Here is an 18,848-nt window from a genome sequence, read left to right as displayed (position 1 = left end):
ATATATATATATATATATATATATATATATATATATATATATATATATATATATATATATATATATATATATATATATTATCAAATTTACTGCAATTTGGTGTTGATGGTAACCACAGATTTCCCAGACAAAAGGTTCTCTACTCAATGGGATTATTGCATCAAAGGAATTCATGCATAATAACCTAATTAAAATTTGACTTGGGTTGACCTTTGATTGATACGACATCCTTTAATTGGTTAGACTTTAAAACGAAACGGTTGATTCGATTTTAGTGGTAGGTAAGTGGAAACTCTGAATCCATATATAGATATCACATTTTGCTAAAATTGCAATATTTTAGAGTAACATTCGCGGCTACGATATATATCAGTTTAGTTTCGCCATGCATATGCCTGGAATCAATGATGTTTGGACAAAAATATCAACTTGCAATGCTATTATTGTACTAATGTGTAGGTCGATTTCCAATCGCAAGTCTTAGAGCCAGATTTTACGAAATCTCCATTTCCCTATCCCATCTGCATCAGTTTTTTCTCTGCTGCAGCAATTGTTGGGTTGCCTCATCATGGAATCACGAAATAGTAATTGATTGGTTGCATATAGACATAGATAATGGAGAATCCAAAAGCAGGCAATGACACCAGTTATTGGGATTCGCAAGGGGAGTTGCATGTTTGTGTACGAAACAATAGAAATTCAGGGTCTTACGGCGTTTTCATTGAGGAAAATCCATTTGGGTTTGTGCTTCCAGTGACGTTGTGCCAACTCTTCACCTTTAACATAATATCTAGAACGCTGTACTTTCTTCTCAGGCCTCTACGAACACCCAAATTCATCTGCAACCTTCTGGTAAGCTTCAACGGTTTTCCTTAGAATGAGTAGTAATGTTAATAATGAAGATTTTGTCATTCTGTAACTATGGTTTTCTTGTGTGATTATGAAATGTGCAGGGTGGGATTGTTTTGGGCCCGACATTTCTGGGGCGCTGTAAGGCGTATAGGAGTGCTCTATTCCCAGAAAGACAAGCAACGGTGCTATTGTTTGCATACGTATTAGGAGCCATATATTTCCTGTTCTTAGTGTCACTGAAAATGGACGTACTCATGACTGTGAGAGCCGCAAAAAGCACGTGGCGACTAGGAGTAATACCCGTATTCGTTTCATTTATAGCCCTCAACACACTCTTAAGCGTCTTCTATGCCCCTAAAATATCTCCTTCATACATAGACGTTTCACGCATCTCAATAAGCTTTATAATGGCCCTCAGCAACTTCCCCGTCATCTCTGATGCCTTGATCGAACTCAATCTCATAGCCACAGAGCTTGGCCAGATCTCTCTCTCTTCCTCCATGATCAACGACAACATACAATGGCTATTGATCATCGTCCACAGTTTCGTCGACGAAGCTGACCTCAAAGATTCAATCAACTTGTTGGGAAAGTGGTCCCTATTCCTTTGTTTCATTTATCTCGTCCTGCGACCCACCATGAAGCTCATTGTAAGGATAACCCCGGTGGGGAAACCGGTTAAGGAGACCTACGTTGTCTTCATTCTTCTCACGGTTCTGCTGGTGTCGGTTTTGGGAGACTTGATGGGAGTAAGCGTTCTAATGGGGCCGTTGCTTTTTGGGTTGGTGATACCGAGTGGACCACCCTTGGGCACAACACTTGTGGACAAGAGTGAGATTCTCATCACTCAGTTTATGCTACCCTTCTTCTTCATGTACGTCGGAATGATGACCGATTTGTCTGCCCTCAGGGATTGGAAGTTGTTCTTGACTCTGCAGACTGTGTTCTTCGTGGGAGACTTGGCCAAGTTGCTGGCATGTATTTTGGTTTCTATAACGTACAACATTAAGCCTAGATATGGCACATTGCTTGGCCTCACCTTGAACATCAAGGGACTAACTCAACTCATAGGTTTCGCTAGACTCAAGAAACTCAAGGTATATTTATCATATATCTGAAATCTGTTTTTTATGTTATTATTAATTAGTTTACTAAGAAATTTGCCTGATTTTTCATGGGCGTCAATGAAGTTGAATCTATGTTTTTCTGAGCTTTTGTAGATGTTGGATGAGGAAACATTCAGTCAACTGGTGTTCTGTGTGGTGGTTATCACCATGATCGTTACACCCTTGATCGGCTTACTGTACAGGCATCGGCCTCGAGTCCTACAGACAGCAAGCTTATACGAAGGCTGTGTCAGATCCATCCAAAGCATTCCAAGAGACGCAGAGTTTCGCATCATTTGTTGCGTACACAACGAAGAGAATGTGCGTTCCGCCACTGCTTTCATTGAAGTGTGCAACCCTGTGCTAGAGAGCCCCATATGCCTCTACGCCATACACCTAATCGAACTTCTAGGAAAAAGCGCACCCATTCTCATTCCCATAAACTATAGACTGAAATCTTTGTCCGTTAATTATCCCAACACCAACCACATCATGCGAGCCTTCGAAAACTACTCTGACAACTCAAGTGGACCCGTCACGGTTATCCCCTACGTCAACGTCGCACCCTACAAGAGCATGCACGATGCCATTTGCAACCTCGCCCAAGACAAGTTGGTGCCTTTCATCGTCATCCCCTTCCCTGAAAACGAAAACGTTCATCTCGTGCACCACGTGGCAGCATCCATCCGAAAAATGACCGCCAGCTTTCAAGCGCAAACTCCATGCACGTTGGGAATTCTCGTGGACAAGCACTCCCGGCTGAGCTCGTGCAACGTCGACATGTTTTTCAACGTGGGGATATTCTTCATAGGTGGGGCCGACGACAGGGAAGCGTTGGCTTTGGGGATTCGGATGGGGGAGCGTGCGACAACGAGGGTGTCGTTGTTCCGGTTCGTGGTGAGGAATAGAGAGTACGGGAGTAAAATAGTTTTGACGAGAGAGGAGCGTGAACAGGAAGAGGAGGATCTGATGATGGACGAAGGATTAATTGATGAGTTCAAGAGCCTGAAATATGGCAGCGGTAACGTTTCTTGGTTCGAGATTACGGTGGAAGATGGGGTTGAGGTGTTGGACGCAGTTCATAGTTTGGAAGGAAACTATGACCTTGTGATGGTCGGAAAAAGACACAATGATGGGTATCTGAATTCAGACCAATTTGAAACACTCATAGAAAATGCAGCCATTTTGGGAATATTGGGGGATATGCTGTCGTCACCGGGGTTTTGCCTTGGGATGATTCCGGTTCTGGTCACACAGTGTGGAGAGGTAAGGCGAAATACTAAAAGGATCGATAAACTACCTTCAACTCATTTATCTCAAAAAGGTTTTGCAGTTGGTTAATAATACCACATTTCCAAATAGTTTTAGGTACTAGGATCTCTTAAAAACTTTTCTTAACAATTTTTTTCTATAAAAATTAATGTTTGACTATTTTATTGATTTATATAATTAAAACAGATCAATCATGAATTATTGTCTTATTATAAAAATGTTATAAAAAAAAGTTGTTAAAAAATATTTTTCATTTTAAGACAATGTATGCAAATTTTTATAACAACTTTTTAATAAAGGAAATGTTTTTTTAACAATTTTTTTTCACAACTTTTTTACAAAGTTTATTGCGTTTTAAATATAAAAGCTAATAAAATTCTGATATATTATCTATTATCAACAAGTTATTAAGAAAATTTGTTAAATATCATAGTCATTTGATAATAAGTTAGGCGTTGTAAAAAATTGTCAAAAAAAAATTATTAATTTTATATTTCATAATTTTAGATGTTATAACCACTAACTTAATTTGTCTCGAAAAGTATGTAAATGTACATTTTGTTTAAGGACTCCTGCAACAACATTTTATAATAACCTTTTCACAATTCATTACATATTATTACTTTATTAGTCTGTTTAAATTTATTGAACTAATCACAAGTCATCACATAAGTATTATAAAAAAAATTATAAAAAAGTTGTTATTTTCTTTTGTTTTATTTTTATATCGAACATAAAGAATGTTTGTTTATTGGATTATGATATTTTAACAATCTATTTTAACAATTTTTGGATAACGAGACATATGTTACCATTTTATTGGTCTATTTGAATTTATTTTTTAAAAAATATTTGAAACAGACTTTTCACAAACTATCACGCACTGTCAAAAAATGGTTAAAAAAGAGTTATTAAAAGAATTTTTTTCTTGTTTATATATTTATTTAGTACCCTTTTGTTTCAAACCTTTAAAAGTAGTACTCGTTTACGCATTCAATTGGAAAATAATTGTGCCAAAAAATTATTTTTGATACATATTTTTTTCATAACATTTTTTATACGTGTTATTCTAAGAAAAAATTGTGTTAACATATTATTATGCATGCAAATATTTAATAATATATATATATATATATATATATATATATAGAGAGAGAGAGAGAGAGAGAGAGAGAGACTTAATATAGTTAATAAACAAATATATACGTAAATATATTGTATTTTATATTGAAAAATTTAATGCATATTTTTATTAATAGTTATTGCATATTTTGAACCTTGAAAGAGTAAGATACTATATATTTTAAATTGAAAACTTGATTAGAGATTTTATTAAGGATATAAATTGAATAAAATAAACAAATAATGTTAAAAGTAATTAATATAGTTATCAACTCTAAAGCTTTTTAATTTTTCATTTCTTTTCTTAATTGTTGTCTTGGATAATTTGACACAGACGTGACAAAAGAACTTAAAGGAATAGATTTTTTTTTTCTTTTTTCTTTTTGAAATCTATCTATTATTCGCACATTTACATTGACCTAATTACATTTTCAAGACAGAAAAAAAAAAGGAGTTATACTCTTGTATTATTTTATGTTATTTCTGACAGCTTATTGACATAAACTGAAAAGCACTTTTATAGATATATATGAAGAGTGCCAGCATATATTTATAATATACTCTCTTTTTTTTATCATTGATTAACATTTGTTAAAATCTGGAATTAGGTTTACTAAATAAGAATTCGTTGATCCACAAAATTATGTGATTTTAATAAATTTCATTTAAATTGAAGATATGTTGGATAATTTTCTGATTGCGTTTCTCATACATTTAACAACTTGATAAATTTAAATAAGTTGTAAATAATTTCAAATAGTTATAACTAATAAACAGCAGCTCTTTCCAATTATCTCTATGCTATAATAAAGACCTTTTGAGTTTGATAAAAATATCTTTTTTTTTTCTATTTCCTCTTTTAAATAATAATAACATACAAGTCAGCGGCCTTCATTTTATTCTAATTTTCAACTATACTATACAAACATAGCAAATTAACAAAATGTTATATTTCCTTTGTGTTCATTAAGTATTTAATAAGAGAAGTTTTTTTTTTTACAATTAATGTTAAATGTAGTTAGATATTTATAAGTCACAAATAAGGAAATATTATATCAATCGAACATCTATTTTCTAAAATTACAGGACTAATATTTTAATGCCTGGATTTTCATAATTTAATTTATATATTTTTGTGGTTAAAATAATTCTCTATTAAAAATTCAGTAGTACATGTAATCGTTTGTAAAAATCCTTTAGAATACTATCCATTCCTTGGTATGGAATCCTTTTCCATACGAAAACAGTTGGTGAGAGGCACACAAATTCAAATAGGTGGTGATATTTTGATATCTAATAAATAAATAGTTTACTCGATAACTTAAAATAATAATATTTTAATTCAATTTATTTTATTTTTTAACTTAAAATTCTAATAAATATTATTATATTATCATAGAGGGGTAATTGCATTTTTCTATCAAAATTTGTCATTACAACCGCAATTGGTTACACGAAGTTAGGTTTTGTAATTGAATTTTTTTTTTTCTTTATTACAACTGCGGTTGGAACCATTTTGTTCTGGGTTTCACGCTAAATATTTACATGCTTAAAGTTATTTAATTTTTTTAAAAAGTATATTTTAACATATATTAATACTTAAAACTAAAAAATTATATAATTAAAATAAGTGATTGTGAAATAATTGTCATGTCATAAATAGGTGCCGACTTATGAATTATTCGCAGTTGTAATAACGAACACAACAGTGGCAGCTCATATTTCCGTAAATTTTAAGTCATAGTCTAAATATAAATAATGTTTTATCTGTCAATTTAATTGAAACATTTTAAGAACTTATATATGTTTTTATCCTTTGTGTTCTCCCTCTAACGTGTTTGTTTGTGTTTCCAAACACAAACATACACGACAGAAACCTTTGTTATTCTTATCAACGAATTGGTTGGTACAAGCGTAACATATAATGAAGCAGAATTCCATAACCACTGTGTATAATGATACAAGCACTGGTAATCTGGTGGTATGTCTAAACAATGACATAACTATAGGCTCTTTTGGCATGTGGATTGGTAATAATCCATTGGATTTTGTGATTCCTATCACATTGTGTCAAGTCATCATACTCGTTTTACTCTCAAAACTGTTGCATTATATCCTCAGGACAATACATACACCTAAATTCATATGCTCTGTCATCGTAAGTTTTCTCTCTCTTTCCCTTTTTATCATACTTTTCTTTGCTAAATTTTAATTACTGTTGATCAATGTTCATATATATTAACATATATAGGAAGACTTAGTTGCACCAAAATAAACCATCTATGAACAGATAGATGAAGGGTGAAATGGTTTATAAACATTTATTGGTCTTGACAGTACACAGAATCATTTGTTGTTTCTTTAAACTATAATGTTGTTTTTCTTTTTCAAAAGAACTCATGAATTATAAACGATTCATGCGTGAGTTATTTGTTTCTATCCAACTTATTTTCTTTTTCTGACGAAAATATGTTGTAAATATATTACAAATATGCATGCATGAATGAGAGAGATTGACAAGAAATAAAAGTTTACAGGCGGGAGTTCTGTTGGGGCCAACATGCTTTGGGCACGACGAAGCTTTCCTTGGGACTTTGTTTCCGCTAAAACAAGCTTTGGTTATGAATACGTTGGCCAAAATAGGCACAATTTACTGCGTGTTCCTAACAAGTCTGAAAATGGATGTATTGACAACATTAAAAGGAGCGAAACGATGTTGGCGATTCGGCGTGCTTCCCTACTTCGCTTCCTTCTTCGTCACGGCGACTATGCTGTCTTTGTATTCGCCCCATGGCGCTGACAGAGACAAAGACATAATGTCGATGTACAACTTCCCCAACATCTTCACCCTGAGCAGTTTCGCTGTTATATCAGAAATCCTCATGGAACTCAACCTCTTGGCGACGGAATTGGGCAGAATCGCTTTGTCTTCTGCCATGATCAGCGAGATATTGCAATGGTGTACGATGGAGGTCCAGTTCAACACAAACTTGAGCGCTGGATTTATGGTTGTGTTATTGGCAGGTGCATTCGGGTTCGGTCTGTTGTGTGTTGCTATCGTGAGACCACTGGTGAACATTATTGTTGAAAAAACACTACCCGGAGAATCAATGAAAGAAGCATACGTTGTTGCTCTACTTCTGGGGCCACTTGTTATGGCAGCCCTTAGTGACAGCTTGGGGGTATTCTTCATTGCGGGACCTCTTCTCTATGGTTTTATTCTGCCCAATGGACCCCCAGTGGCTACAACAATTATAGAGAGGGTTGAATTGATAGTCTCTGAGTTTTTTATGCCTTTCTTCTACATGTATGTTGGCAAAAGAACAGATTTGTCTGGACTTCATCAACATTGGGAGGTGGCTCTAACAGTTCAGGGAATCTTATTTTTGGGATGCGTGGTAAAGGTGGTTGCATGTGCACTTATTTCTCCCTCCTATAAAATTAAGCCCAAACATGGCGTTGTGCTTGGGCTCATATTGAACGTCAAGGGTGTAGTGGAACTCATTTTTTACAGTAGAATGAACAAACTCGGGGTAATATACTTTTTCCTGTTATTTTCTTTCTTTCCCTCAATTAAGATAGCATGTGTTTTTAATATACTACGTACTACTACTTTGTAACCTTCAATAATTTTAACTAGGTTTTTGACCACACGAGCAAACTGACTTAAGATCATGAACACAAGATTATCCGTTTAGGCAATCGAAATTTGAATCGTGTCATTGTTTTTATATAATGCACGCATTCCTTTTTGCAGGTAATTGATACAGAAGTATTCAGTGTAGCGGTGATGTGCGTGGTGTTAATCACAGCACTCTGCGTACCCTCGATCAAAATCTTGTACAGGCACTGTCGCGTCTGCATAACACCAACAGTACAAGAAGGTCGTGTGAGAACAATCCAAAACTGCAAACCAAACACGGAGTTCAACATTGTTTCGTGCGTACACACGGATCAACACGTGCATAGCATGATTGCCCTAACAGAGGCATGCAACCCAACCCTAGAAAGCCCCATTTGCCTCTTCGCAATCCATCTCATTGAGCTCTCCGGCAAAAGCACACCCATTCTTCTTCCCATGAACAAGAACAACAGAAAATCTTTGTCCGTCAACTACCCCAACACCAACCGCATTTTACGTGCATACGAGAATTACTCCGAAAACTCAAGTGGTCCTGTAACTGTTCTTTCATACGTCAACGTTGCGCCGTACAAAAGCATGCACGAAGCAGTTTGTAACCTGGCGGAAGATAATTCGGTGCATCTACTCATTATTCCATTTCATCAAAATGATCAGAGTCTGGGAATCCATGTATGCAGCATCTTCCGTGAGGTGAACGAAAATTTTGCTGCTAACTCAAAGGGAACGTTGGGGATTCTTGTGGATAGATTCTCGGTGCTGAGTACGAGTAACTACAAGATGCCTTTTCATGTGGGTATCTTCTTTGTGGGTGGAGAAGACGACAGAGAAGCATTGGCGTTGGGAATTCGAATGTTGGAACGCGCCAACACCCGGGTGACCTTGATCCGGTTTGTTTTGCTTAGGAAAGGAGATTCGGGGTTTTTGATATATGGAGACGTGCAAAATGAAGAGGATACGTTAGAGAGCACGTTGAACGAAAGTTTAATAGATGAGCTTTTGGCGAAGAAGGATTATAGTTTTGATGTTGTTAACGTTGTTTACCATGAAATTATGGTGGAAGATTGCATACAAGTGTTGGAAGCTATTAGGGTAATGGAGAAGGACTATGACCTAGTGATGGTGGGGAAGCAACATAGTATGGGGGATTTTAGGGAAGAAGAAATGTCAAATTTAATGGACAATTCGGATCAGTTGGGAATTTTGGGGGATATGTTGTCGTCCAGTGAGTTTTGTGAAGGAAAAACTCCTGTGCTCGTCATGAAATCTGGAGTCAAAAGGGTAAAACAATTAACAAATTCAGGTCGTAATATCTTTCGTAGTGCTTCTTAAGTTTTTCGTCTTCTTCTTTATCTCTATGTTTTTTTTTTTTTTTTCATACAATTTTCTTTCTCTTCGTTGAGAGAAATCATTCATCCATAGGAGGACTTTGTATCTCTACCCTTTCCTTTTTCCTATCTCTGTGAGCCTGTAAATTGGTTCCTTTTGGAGAAATTGTTGTTTTTTGTAATATATGGTAACCTTTGGGTAATTAGGTTGATGAGTTATTCGTTCAATTGACGATCTTGTTTTTCTTTTACGATGAACTCTGTACTTTGACGATAAAATCTCACTTCTTTTACGAAGTTGTCATTCCAATATTTTCTTTTTTTTTTTTACTTTTTTTCATAAATTAATATTTTATGAATATATGAAATAAAATCATTTATGTTATTGATTAAAATTTTACACCTTATATATTTTTATTTTAATATTGACATTTTTAAAACAAAGTCTAGATATTTAATTATTTTAAAGATGTACTTAATTCTTTTCTACAGGATAAATGTTGAATAATTTCTTTAATTTGGACTTAGACTGAATATTGCATAATAGCGAATTATGTTTATGTAATTTAACTAAGAAATCAATGTTTAAATAAATTATTGTTAATATGTTAAAATAAGTAAAAAAATAATGGGAAAGAGTAAGTAATATTTTAAAACAAAATATTTAAAAAAAAATTAAAATTGTGAACATGGAGGTGCAGGGAGAAGGCCCCGAAGGTACATATAGTTTTTATTTTTTGTAACAAAATGGGCTACAAGCCCAAAAAAACGAAACAAGATTAACCTCAGGCCATTTCTTCCTGCATTCCCATTTTATCTTCTGCATACCTAACTTTTAAAATCCCTAATTTTCCCTTATGAAAAAACTTTAAAATAAAGAAGGATTAAATGACACTGCTGTCTTTGCTTTGAAAACTACCTTCATTCCTGACCTCGGGTCAGTGCGTATCATCTTCTTCTTCTTCTTCGTTCATACATTTTGTTGTGGTTTGTCTCGAAGAAGGAAAGTTATGAACTAGATTAAACACTTTGTTCATCTCAACAATCAAGAAGAGGTATGACTTTATTTTATGGCTTTCATGTTTTGGATGATTGAAAATCAATTATAGATTAGATAATTCGAAATAGACTATCGAATTCGGAAGTCTGAACCGTATTGAGTAATTTGAATGTTTAAAATAGAGAAAATACTGATTTGGTCAATCTGAAAGACTATACCGGATTGATCAATCTTCCGAATTGGGTAATCCGGATTATGCAATCCCAAACTGAGTTGTTTAAATTTGTCTCGAACGTGAAATTTGGAGGTGCGGAAAGAAAAGTTTGGAGATTGGAAGTGGAGGAAGAAAAGAGCAAAAGACAAAGAGTTATAACAAAAAAAAATTCAGGGCTTATATTATCTTCAAAACTAGCAATCTGCTTGTAAAATGAACATCATTTTAACGAGTGGGGCTTATGACTATTGAGATGCTATATTTGTGTTGAAAACGCATCACCATCCCTCCCTAAGTTTCAAACCCAATTTATCTCTATATAAAAAGAAGGTACAATTAAAGAAAAGCAAAGCAATGGAATCAAAACAAAAAAAAAAAAAGCCTCCCAAAATGCAGGGAAACATTGACCAAACTTTGAAACTGACAAAAACTGGTATCACTCGGTTCTTTAGTGGAAGATCATTTGTGAAATGCTGCTAACAAAGAGGTAGATCCACTGGAGGAGGCTCTATGGATTGCAATTTCCCAACACCGTTCTCCACCAACAACACCGTCGCCAAACCCCACCCGATGTGTACGTCCAAGTGACAATGCATAAGCCATGCACCTACGAATTAATAAATACGCACATTATTACATCATCCCACTCTTTTTTTTCTGTCTTCTTGCGTAAATGACATTAATATTGTTAGTACTAAATTTACTTTTTTCACATGTTTATGTACCTGGATTATCAGCAACAAATCGAATAACTGCCCATCCATTTACAGGGACAGCCACTGTGTTCCTCAAAGGAGGATCAACAAGGTTGAATTTCGCCCTGTCTTTCTTGGGGTCGAAGTTCCCGAACCCCTCTGCAACAATGTAGAAATCATAGCCATGGAGATGGATAGGGTGGTTCTCAGGAGTAACAATGCTAGTATCCTGCAAAACAATCTCAACCCTCGACCCGAACTTCAACTTGTGAGCCTTAGTCCCGGGAATAGGTTGCCACAATGAACGGCTCACGTTGCCGGTGTAATCGAACTTCACCGGCGGCTTCCCCGGAAAATCGGTCGTGAACACTCCCGGGATTCCGAGGTATTGAGCCTGCAAGATGGAAACGTTGTTGGGGAGCACGAAAGACACGTTGTTCATGCTCGCAGTGAACCTCGTCCCATTGGGTCCCTGCCATAGAAAGTGGTTCAAAAATTAATACGTTTTCAAGAATTATAAGAAAAGTTACTTTACAGATTTCAAGAAACTATTTATGTTTTACGATAAGTGATTTAGGTTAATAGTGCAATACCTGACACCTATTTGGTTTGAAGTTTTTGGGGCATTTGTTGAGTCCTAACCCCACAGCGAAGAAAAGGCTTTGATCGATTTCCGTGGGGACCTCAACTTTTCTGGGGCTTCTGAAGCTTCTGCTGAAAGCAGTGACGGTGTTTGTGTCGTTGTAAGCAGGGAGTGGAGGCATTATAGGTCTCCTTTTGTTCTTCACACCTTTAGAATGATGATACTGAGAATGGTTACCATGGTGAGGTGATCTGTATTCCAATATTGCGGTGGTGGTGGTGTTGTCAAACGGAGCGTTTTGAGCAGATTGATAAGCACGCGCCGCAATGTAGTAGCGAGATGGTGCCTGGTCTGCGGTAAGGAGGACATCAGTGGTTTGGCCGGGTCCCAACATGAGGACTTTGGTGGTGAAGGGTTTGAGGTAGGAGGCGTCGGCGCCAACCACCGTAAGTTTATGGTTTGCGACGGTAAAAAATAGAGGTTGATTGAGTGCAGCATTGATGACACGTAGAAGGTTTGTTTCTCCAGCATGAATCGGAACAACGGTAGTATCTGTATTTCCAGTAATATTAAAATCAAACAATAAAACAATGTAATCCGCGGCTTTGAGTATAAAAATGTATTATTTTTTAAAACTTAGTTGATATTTAAAAATCTTGTCTTTTCTTTTTGGTTCGGGGAGACACTTTGTCTTTAAAGGAGAACAAAAAGTAAAAAGGCCATCAAGTAGACGCCCAACCGAAAGACAACCCTATTGTTGACTATTGTTTGTTAAATAATTGACATCTTTAATAATTTGATATCACACGTCATTGTCCTAAGAGACTTCTCTTTTTGACATCGTTAAATCTTTTGGAAAGTAAAGTTATTAAACAACATGTGGCATGTTCAACGTAATCAAAATTAAGAAGAGAATCGAAACCTTTGTTGGAGCACTTGTAAAGATCACCAGGTTGACCATTAATGGTATATGCATCAGACACGTTAGGAGCTCCTCCAGTTCGTGTGGCCTGCCTCACCACATCAATAGGGTTTGCGTCCCACCGTTCCCCTGATCAACATCATCACTATCACTCTTCAAGAAGCAAGACAACAAAAGACACTACAAACTTATATATTGTCCCTATGATTTCTATATATTACTTATTCTTTTCATCAATGTTATGATGGGAGAAGTAATTAATTACCAAGAAGAATGGGTGTGTCGTGGTTTGGCTTAGGGAAAGGGTAGAGTTCTCCTTCCCTGGGACGAATGATTAAAGCACCATAAACGGTGGCTCTAAGCCAGGAGCTATGAGCATGCCACCAAAGTGTGCCTTCTTGTCCTTGAACGGTAAAACGGTAGGTGTAACTTCCTCCAGGACGAATGGGGCACTGAGTCACAAATTCAGGTCCATCTGCCCATCCTGTTCTCATTTGCCTAACACCGTGCCTGAAACCAATACAAAACCCACTCTCAATTATCTTCATCTTTAAAAATCAATTAATGTTATCATTATAGATTTCACGTTCTGTCACACTACCATGCAGTATGTATGCAGAATTGTGCTTTTAAAGAGTAACATTTACCAATGAATGGTCACATTGTAACGAGCTTTGTTGGTGACTTTGACGACTAAAGTATCTCCATTGTTGATTTCCAACGTTGGGCCGGGGAATTGGCCGTTCACAGTGATGGCATTGTGTGTTTTGCACAGCCTCTTCACTGGAGTTGCTTCAACCTATTCCATGACAACCAGAAACGCAGTTATTATCTTTCGAGAAAGTAAAGAGTTTTTAGTCCCCAGAAAGAAGAGAAAAAGAGTGAGAGAACATATACAACAAACTCATGCGCATGAATTTTTGCATTTGCTAAAGACAATGCTGAAGTTAAGAGAAGGAAAATGATGGCTAAGAAGATGGTCTTGGCAGGTTCCATCTTTGAACAGCTTGGTTTGAATATGAATGGTGTGGGTTAAGGTTGCAATGCAAGTATAAGAGTGTAAGAGGGTGGTTTTATAGGGAGGATTAGAGGGGTGAGAGAGAGAGAGAGAGAGATAAAGTTGAATTAATTTTTGTGGAGGTCAGAATCTAGAGGGAAACTTAACTTGGTTCAAACCTACAGGAGTTGTTGCACCCGCCAGTTAATTATGCTTACTTCAGAAGTCTTCAGTTAGAGGTTGAAATTTGATGTTTCTCAAACATAATTATATCCATATCTTTGTTCCCTTACTAAATAAGACGTTTTAACTTCAACTTTCTCTAACTTCCATTCATTCTCAAAGCAAAATCCATGTAAACTCTTTTCAAACATGTCTCACTATGATGTAATTCACTATATTTTTTCCAATTCCTTCCACAACTCTTGCTATGAATTAAAGTTGCCTATTTTGTGATATTTATTTGACTTATTACAGAAACAGGAATTTTAACTAGGTTATAACAAACTCCTTTTAACTGAAAAATTATTACATATCATTAAGTTACATATTTATAATTATTTTGGATGGAAGGGTTTGAGGTTCATCGTTCTTTTCCTCTTCTTCGCTTCTTCACTTCTTCGATTGATGACTGACATGCAAAAAACACTTAGAAGTTCAAGTCAAATATATTTATATTTTTCAAATAAGTTTTAATGAATTATGATAAAAAAATATCTTTTATCTAAACATTAATCTTATATTTATAGGTTTCATAATATATTTTTAAACATATTAATTATCCATTAAACTTATTAATTATCTATTAATGCTTTCTAGCTATTGTGTTGCCAAATAATCCATCAGTTCCTTCAATAATGAACCCATTGTATTCACGTCACGAATCATGGACAAACTTCCGAAAAGACCCACCGATACACTGTATAATACAATAATCTCAATCAATTTGTATATCATAAATAGTAAAAAAAATTGTAATTTATAAAAAAAATCTAACCATACTCACTAACAGGTAAGGACTATAGCGATGTTTAACTATACAATAATTTCTTCCTTTTTACCGTCCATCCATTCCATTTATCATAAAAGTATATAACCTTTCTCAAAAAGGCCAAAACAAAAAGCATTTTAACTTTTTCCTTTGCTTTGCCAGTCAATTAAATTCTTGCAAATTACCTGCTGATGACTACATATAATTTAGTGTAAACTGCCTAAAGTGCACTTTCTTTTCATCTAAGGAATGCTCGTGATTAGTGGAAAAGAGTATATTTTATTGCTCAAGAAATAAGTTAAGTAACAAGTACACAATATTATTGGATAAATGACCTAGTAATATTTATTACACTTTAAACACTTTTAAATGTACAAAAATAAAAGTATCAATTTTTAAATTATTTAACAACATATTGATTAAATTATATTAGCGTTAAACAATGAATAAATGCATATTTTTAATTAAACAGAATTGTTTTTAAAATTTTAAATATACTTAGATATATTAGGATTTGATCTTTCCCATAGTAATGTTAATTAACGATGATGTTCCTATATAAAAAGTAGGGATTTAAAAAATTACTTAATATATAACATATATCTTTTAAAATTTGAGTGTTCACTTGTGTCATGGTAAATATTTTATTAAAATAAACTCTCTTTTATTCTATATTTATAATAAATAGTTTCCAATGTGTTTTTGTAAAACAAAAATTTCTTTTAAATTTTCTAAAATTATTAGTATGTTTTTTTTTTTGTCAAATAGATATATTCATATATATTTTTTTAAAGATTTATTTTTAATTATGTGATATAATCAAAAGTCCCGATTATTTAATTGCATTAAAATATTATTCTTTATGCACTATTGTTGTTAATTACAAATATAATAACATATATGTCATGTCTGACTGACCCGATATAAACTATTAATATTGTTAAAGGATAATTTATATCAATATATAATATAAAAGTTCTTTAGGATGGAATTTAAAATAAAAAAAATTAAATAATTAATTTATTAATTATGCTAAAACAGATTTTGAGGTAAATTTACATGAATTTAGTAAATTACGTTCAGATTAAAAATGGTTAACTATTTAAAATGAAAAAAATATTGTATTTATTAAATTTATATTTGTGTCTTAATATAAATTTAATGTTATAATATTTTTGAATAGTATTATTGTATTTATTGGTTTACATATTTTATTAATATCACATGCTAAGTTTTTTAAAACTCTTTGAGTTTTATTTTAGTTAAAAAAAAAAAAAAAAATAGGATTTTTATAAATATAATAAAAAAATTTATACGTCTCACTCAATATTATGTGTTCAACTATCTTTCATCATGACCTCTTTCCTATGAATTTGACTTTTTGAATGAATTTAAACTCCTTGTCCATATCACTTTGCAATATTTCTGCAACTAGTAAAAGTGAATGCAAAAATTTCTATTTAGAAAACTATATTATATATTTATCTTATTATTATTTTTTTCTTCAGGATTGTTGAATTTTTCAGCCTACTTTGGAGTTAAAGGGTGGTAGTCGTGAAGCTCTAACTCATTGTAGGTCACCCTCTTTTTTTCTGTCTGGTAAAACTGTCTAGTTGTTATTCACCAATTCTTATACCTTTAGGCTACTGATTTTGATGGATATATTCAAGTACAGTAGACTAATAATAATGAGTGTAGCAAATAAAATAAAAAGAACTATAACTAACTAAAGTGATTTGATTGCATCTAACAAGAACTTAGTTAGATATACTAATTATGAAAAATATATCAAAAACATTAATTGATAAATTAGGTGACCCGTCGCCCAACACGATTTAATTAATTTTCTTTTAAGAGTGGATGAGATCTGCCAAGAATGTCATACTCAAAAAGATACGTACTTGTGTGTACCAGGTACACATCGTTTTGATTTTTGAGGAACATTAGGTCACCATAGCTCACAATTTTTCAAATGTTTGACAATTACCAGGGAGAATTTTAAAGAAACACCATAAAAATATTACACAAAACCTAATAGAGAATTGAAATTTGATGAGTATTTGAGGATGTTCAACGGTAAACGGGGACAAAGTTGGAGTGGTGTACGATATTTAGTGTCCCTATCGCATGATGTAATAGAAAATATACAAATCTTAAATCAGAAGGAATGATGCAATGGTTTGTGTCTGACCTAATCTGGGTAAGAGGGTATAGTGTGAATGTTTTGTGTAAAGAGAAATTATTCTTTCACATATCTAAATTTTTTACTTTTATTTAATATTATCTTTATTTACTTTTTATTTTTTTTTTCCTTAAAAAATTATAAAATTTTACATTTTTTAAATTATTTACTCTTATATTCTGTATGAATGTAAAAGATGATATTATTACTCGTGTGTAAATTGGGATAAAATGGGTTGATTGATGCATGATGATATGAGCCAGGGCACTAAAAGCTATTAGCTATGGTTGGTTGTCAGAGAAACCGTTAGAAGGAAAGCGTGTGAAGCAAAAGATGAAGGTGATTCGTAGACTTTTTCAAGATAAAAAGAGAGGGAGAAACCAAATTGAGATTTGATAGCTGAACAACAAATCATGACAGTGCATTATACAAAGTTGGTAGAGTTTGTTACTGACTCGTCACATTCTTAAGGAAGGCAAAAATAGGAACTACACCACATGTACGTCCAAATTATTATAAGGCTTAAGTATAATTTGTGGGATGTTGCTTAATTTTTTGGTAAAATGCATGTTATCCTTATGAAGGTATGATAGCTAGCTAGGTTTCAGTGATAGTGTTTAGTCACAGGGTCAGCATAAGAGGTGGTGTGTCGCTATAATGGCTTAGAAGCTTTTGTTTTTGCATTTTGGGCTTTCATACTGACAGTCCTGACAAGTCCATTAGTCTTTGGAATTTGTGGACCTGGGAGAGGTCGAAAGTCACTATAATGGTTTACAACGTTTTGGTCTGTACAACCACCATCTTTACGCAGTTATTTGCTACCACATACAATTAAATCTTTTAAAAAAATCATATGATTAAATGTGCTTTTAAAATATAAAAATATATAAATAAACAAAATAAATAATAATAATGAGTTGACCTGCTAACTCATAGACTTGTGCTTTCGCATAACTATATGGATCAAGTTAAAATGGATGGAATTTCAATATACAAACTGTTAACTGAAATCTAAACATGAATTAAATTTCTTATTTCCACATGACACGGGGAAACAATGGGTGAACAAAGATTGAGTTTGACAGAAGAACCGTAATTTGATTGTGCGAGAAATACGAGCAATTAACATGGGAAATGTGGCAATCTGAAGCTAGTAGAGAGTTCAACACCGAATTGATCAAACATTTGGGTAACATTCTTTAGCTTTTATATGAATTTGTATGAGGAAATTTCAAAATTCTGATATGAACAGAACCATTATCTGGTGTTGATGAGTTGTATTTTCTCCATGTTGCAGGATAAAACCATGAATACCTAGCAACAATGCAGCAATTAGCATTTCCTTCTCTTCCAGTGAATACAAGGTTATGCCATCAATAATTTACATCGTGTCTGTTGCTAATGTATTTAGCAATTTTTGAACACGCCAAATTAGTGCTATAAAATTGATTTCCTTTTTTTTCTTTCTTTATGTTGATTTAGTGTGTGTTTTTTACTAAGTGAATTTTGAAGTTGGAATTAGATTGGGTGGTTTTTTTCTTTCTTGCTGCCAATACAGGTTCCACCTTATTTAAGTGTCCGTTCCCTTTGATGGGTGCGTTGTTTGTTCTAGCTGTTAGAGGTTTTTAATTCAATATGTGATTCGTATTGTTCACATATGTTGACTGTTTATTTCTCCCACAATAGATAGGCTATATAAAATTAGTTCAAGCGTAGAGAGGCATTGTCTTGGAAGATGTTGTGATAATATATGACAGTATAATGCTTTCAGTAATAATAGGAATAAACTTGGAAGAAATGACAGTGAAAGCTTAGGTTGTAATTTGTAAATCTTCAGGAAGCCTAGGCTATTAATTTATTCATAACAAATACATTGCTCAACATTTGAGCACTGGGGATGCAAATTGGGCAATTTGCCCTGCATGTAAACTCATCTCTACTACT

At 33.9% G+C, this 18,848-nt stretch overlaps 1 protein-coding gene and 1 pseudogene across 1 annotated transcript; one reads left to right on the top strand and one right to left on the bottom strand.

The window, feature by feature from the left end:
• The first annotated feature begins 615 nt into the window (after positions 1-615).
• LOC106753504 lies at positions 616-9,324 on the top strand (annotated as a pseudogene).
• Positions 9,325-10,826: 1,502 nt separating this feature from the next.
• LOC106777230 (laccase-12) lies at positions 10,827-13,792 on the bottom strand. Its single transcript, XM_014664791.2, has 7 exons — positions 13,632-13,792; positions 13,382-13,533; positions 13,000-13,244; positions 12,735-12,863; positions 11,823-12,364; positions 11,260-11,701; positions 10,827-11,141 (listed from the first exon to the last, which is right to left on the bottom strand). The coding sequence occupies exons 1-7, from the start codon at positions 13,728-13,730 to the stop codon at positions 11,011-11,013; spliced, it is 1,740 nt and encodes a 579-aa protein (XP_014520277.1). The 5' UTR covers positions 13,731-13,792; the 3' UTR covers positions 10,827-11,010.
• Positions 13,793-18,848: the final 5,056 nt, after the last annotated feature.

Source organism: Vigna radiata, chromosome 2, assembly GCF_000741045.1.
Source record: "Vigna radiata var. radiata cultivar VC1973A chromosome 2, Vradiata_ver6, whole genome shotgun sequence".
In the NCBI taxonomy this organism is placed as follows: Eukaryota; Viridiplantae; Streptophyta; class Magnoliopsida; order Fabales; family Fabaceae; genus Vigna; species Vigna radiata.
This window is presented reverse-complemented; position numbering and strand designations above follow the sequence as displayed.

Coding starts and splice junctions, on each gene's coding strand:
- LOC106777230 (XM_014664791.2), bottom strand. CDS start 13,730: ATGGAACCTGCCAAGACCATCTTCTTAGCCATCATTTTCCTTCTCTTA. Junction 13,245..13,381: donor TACAATGTGACCATTCATTG/GTAAATGTTACT, acceptor TATTGGTTTCAG/GCACGGTGTTAGGCAAATGA. Junction 11,142..11,259: donor ATTTGTTGCTGATAATCCAG/GTACATAAACAT, acceptor ATTAATTCGTAG/GTGCATGGCTTATGCATTGT.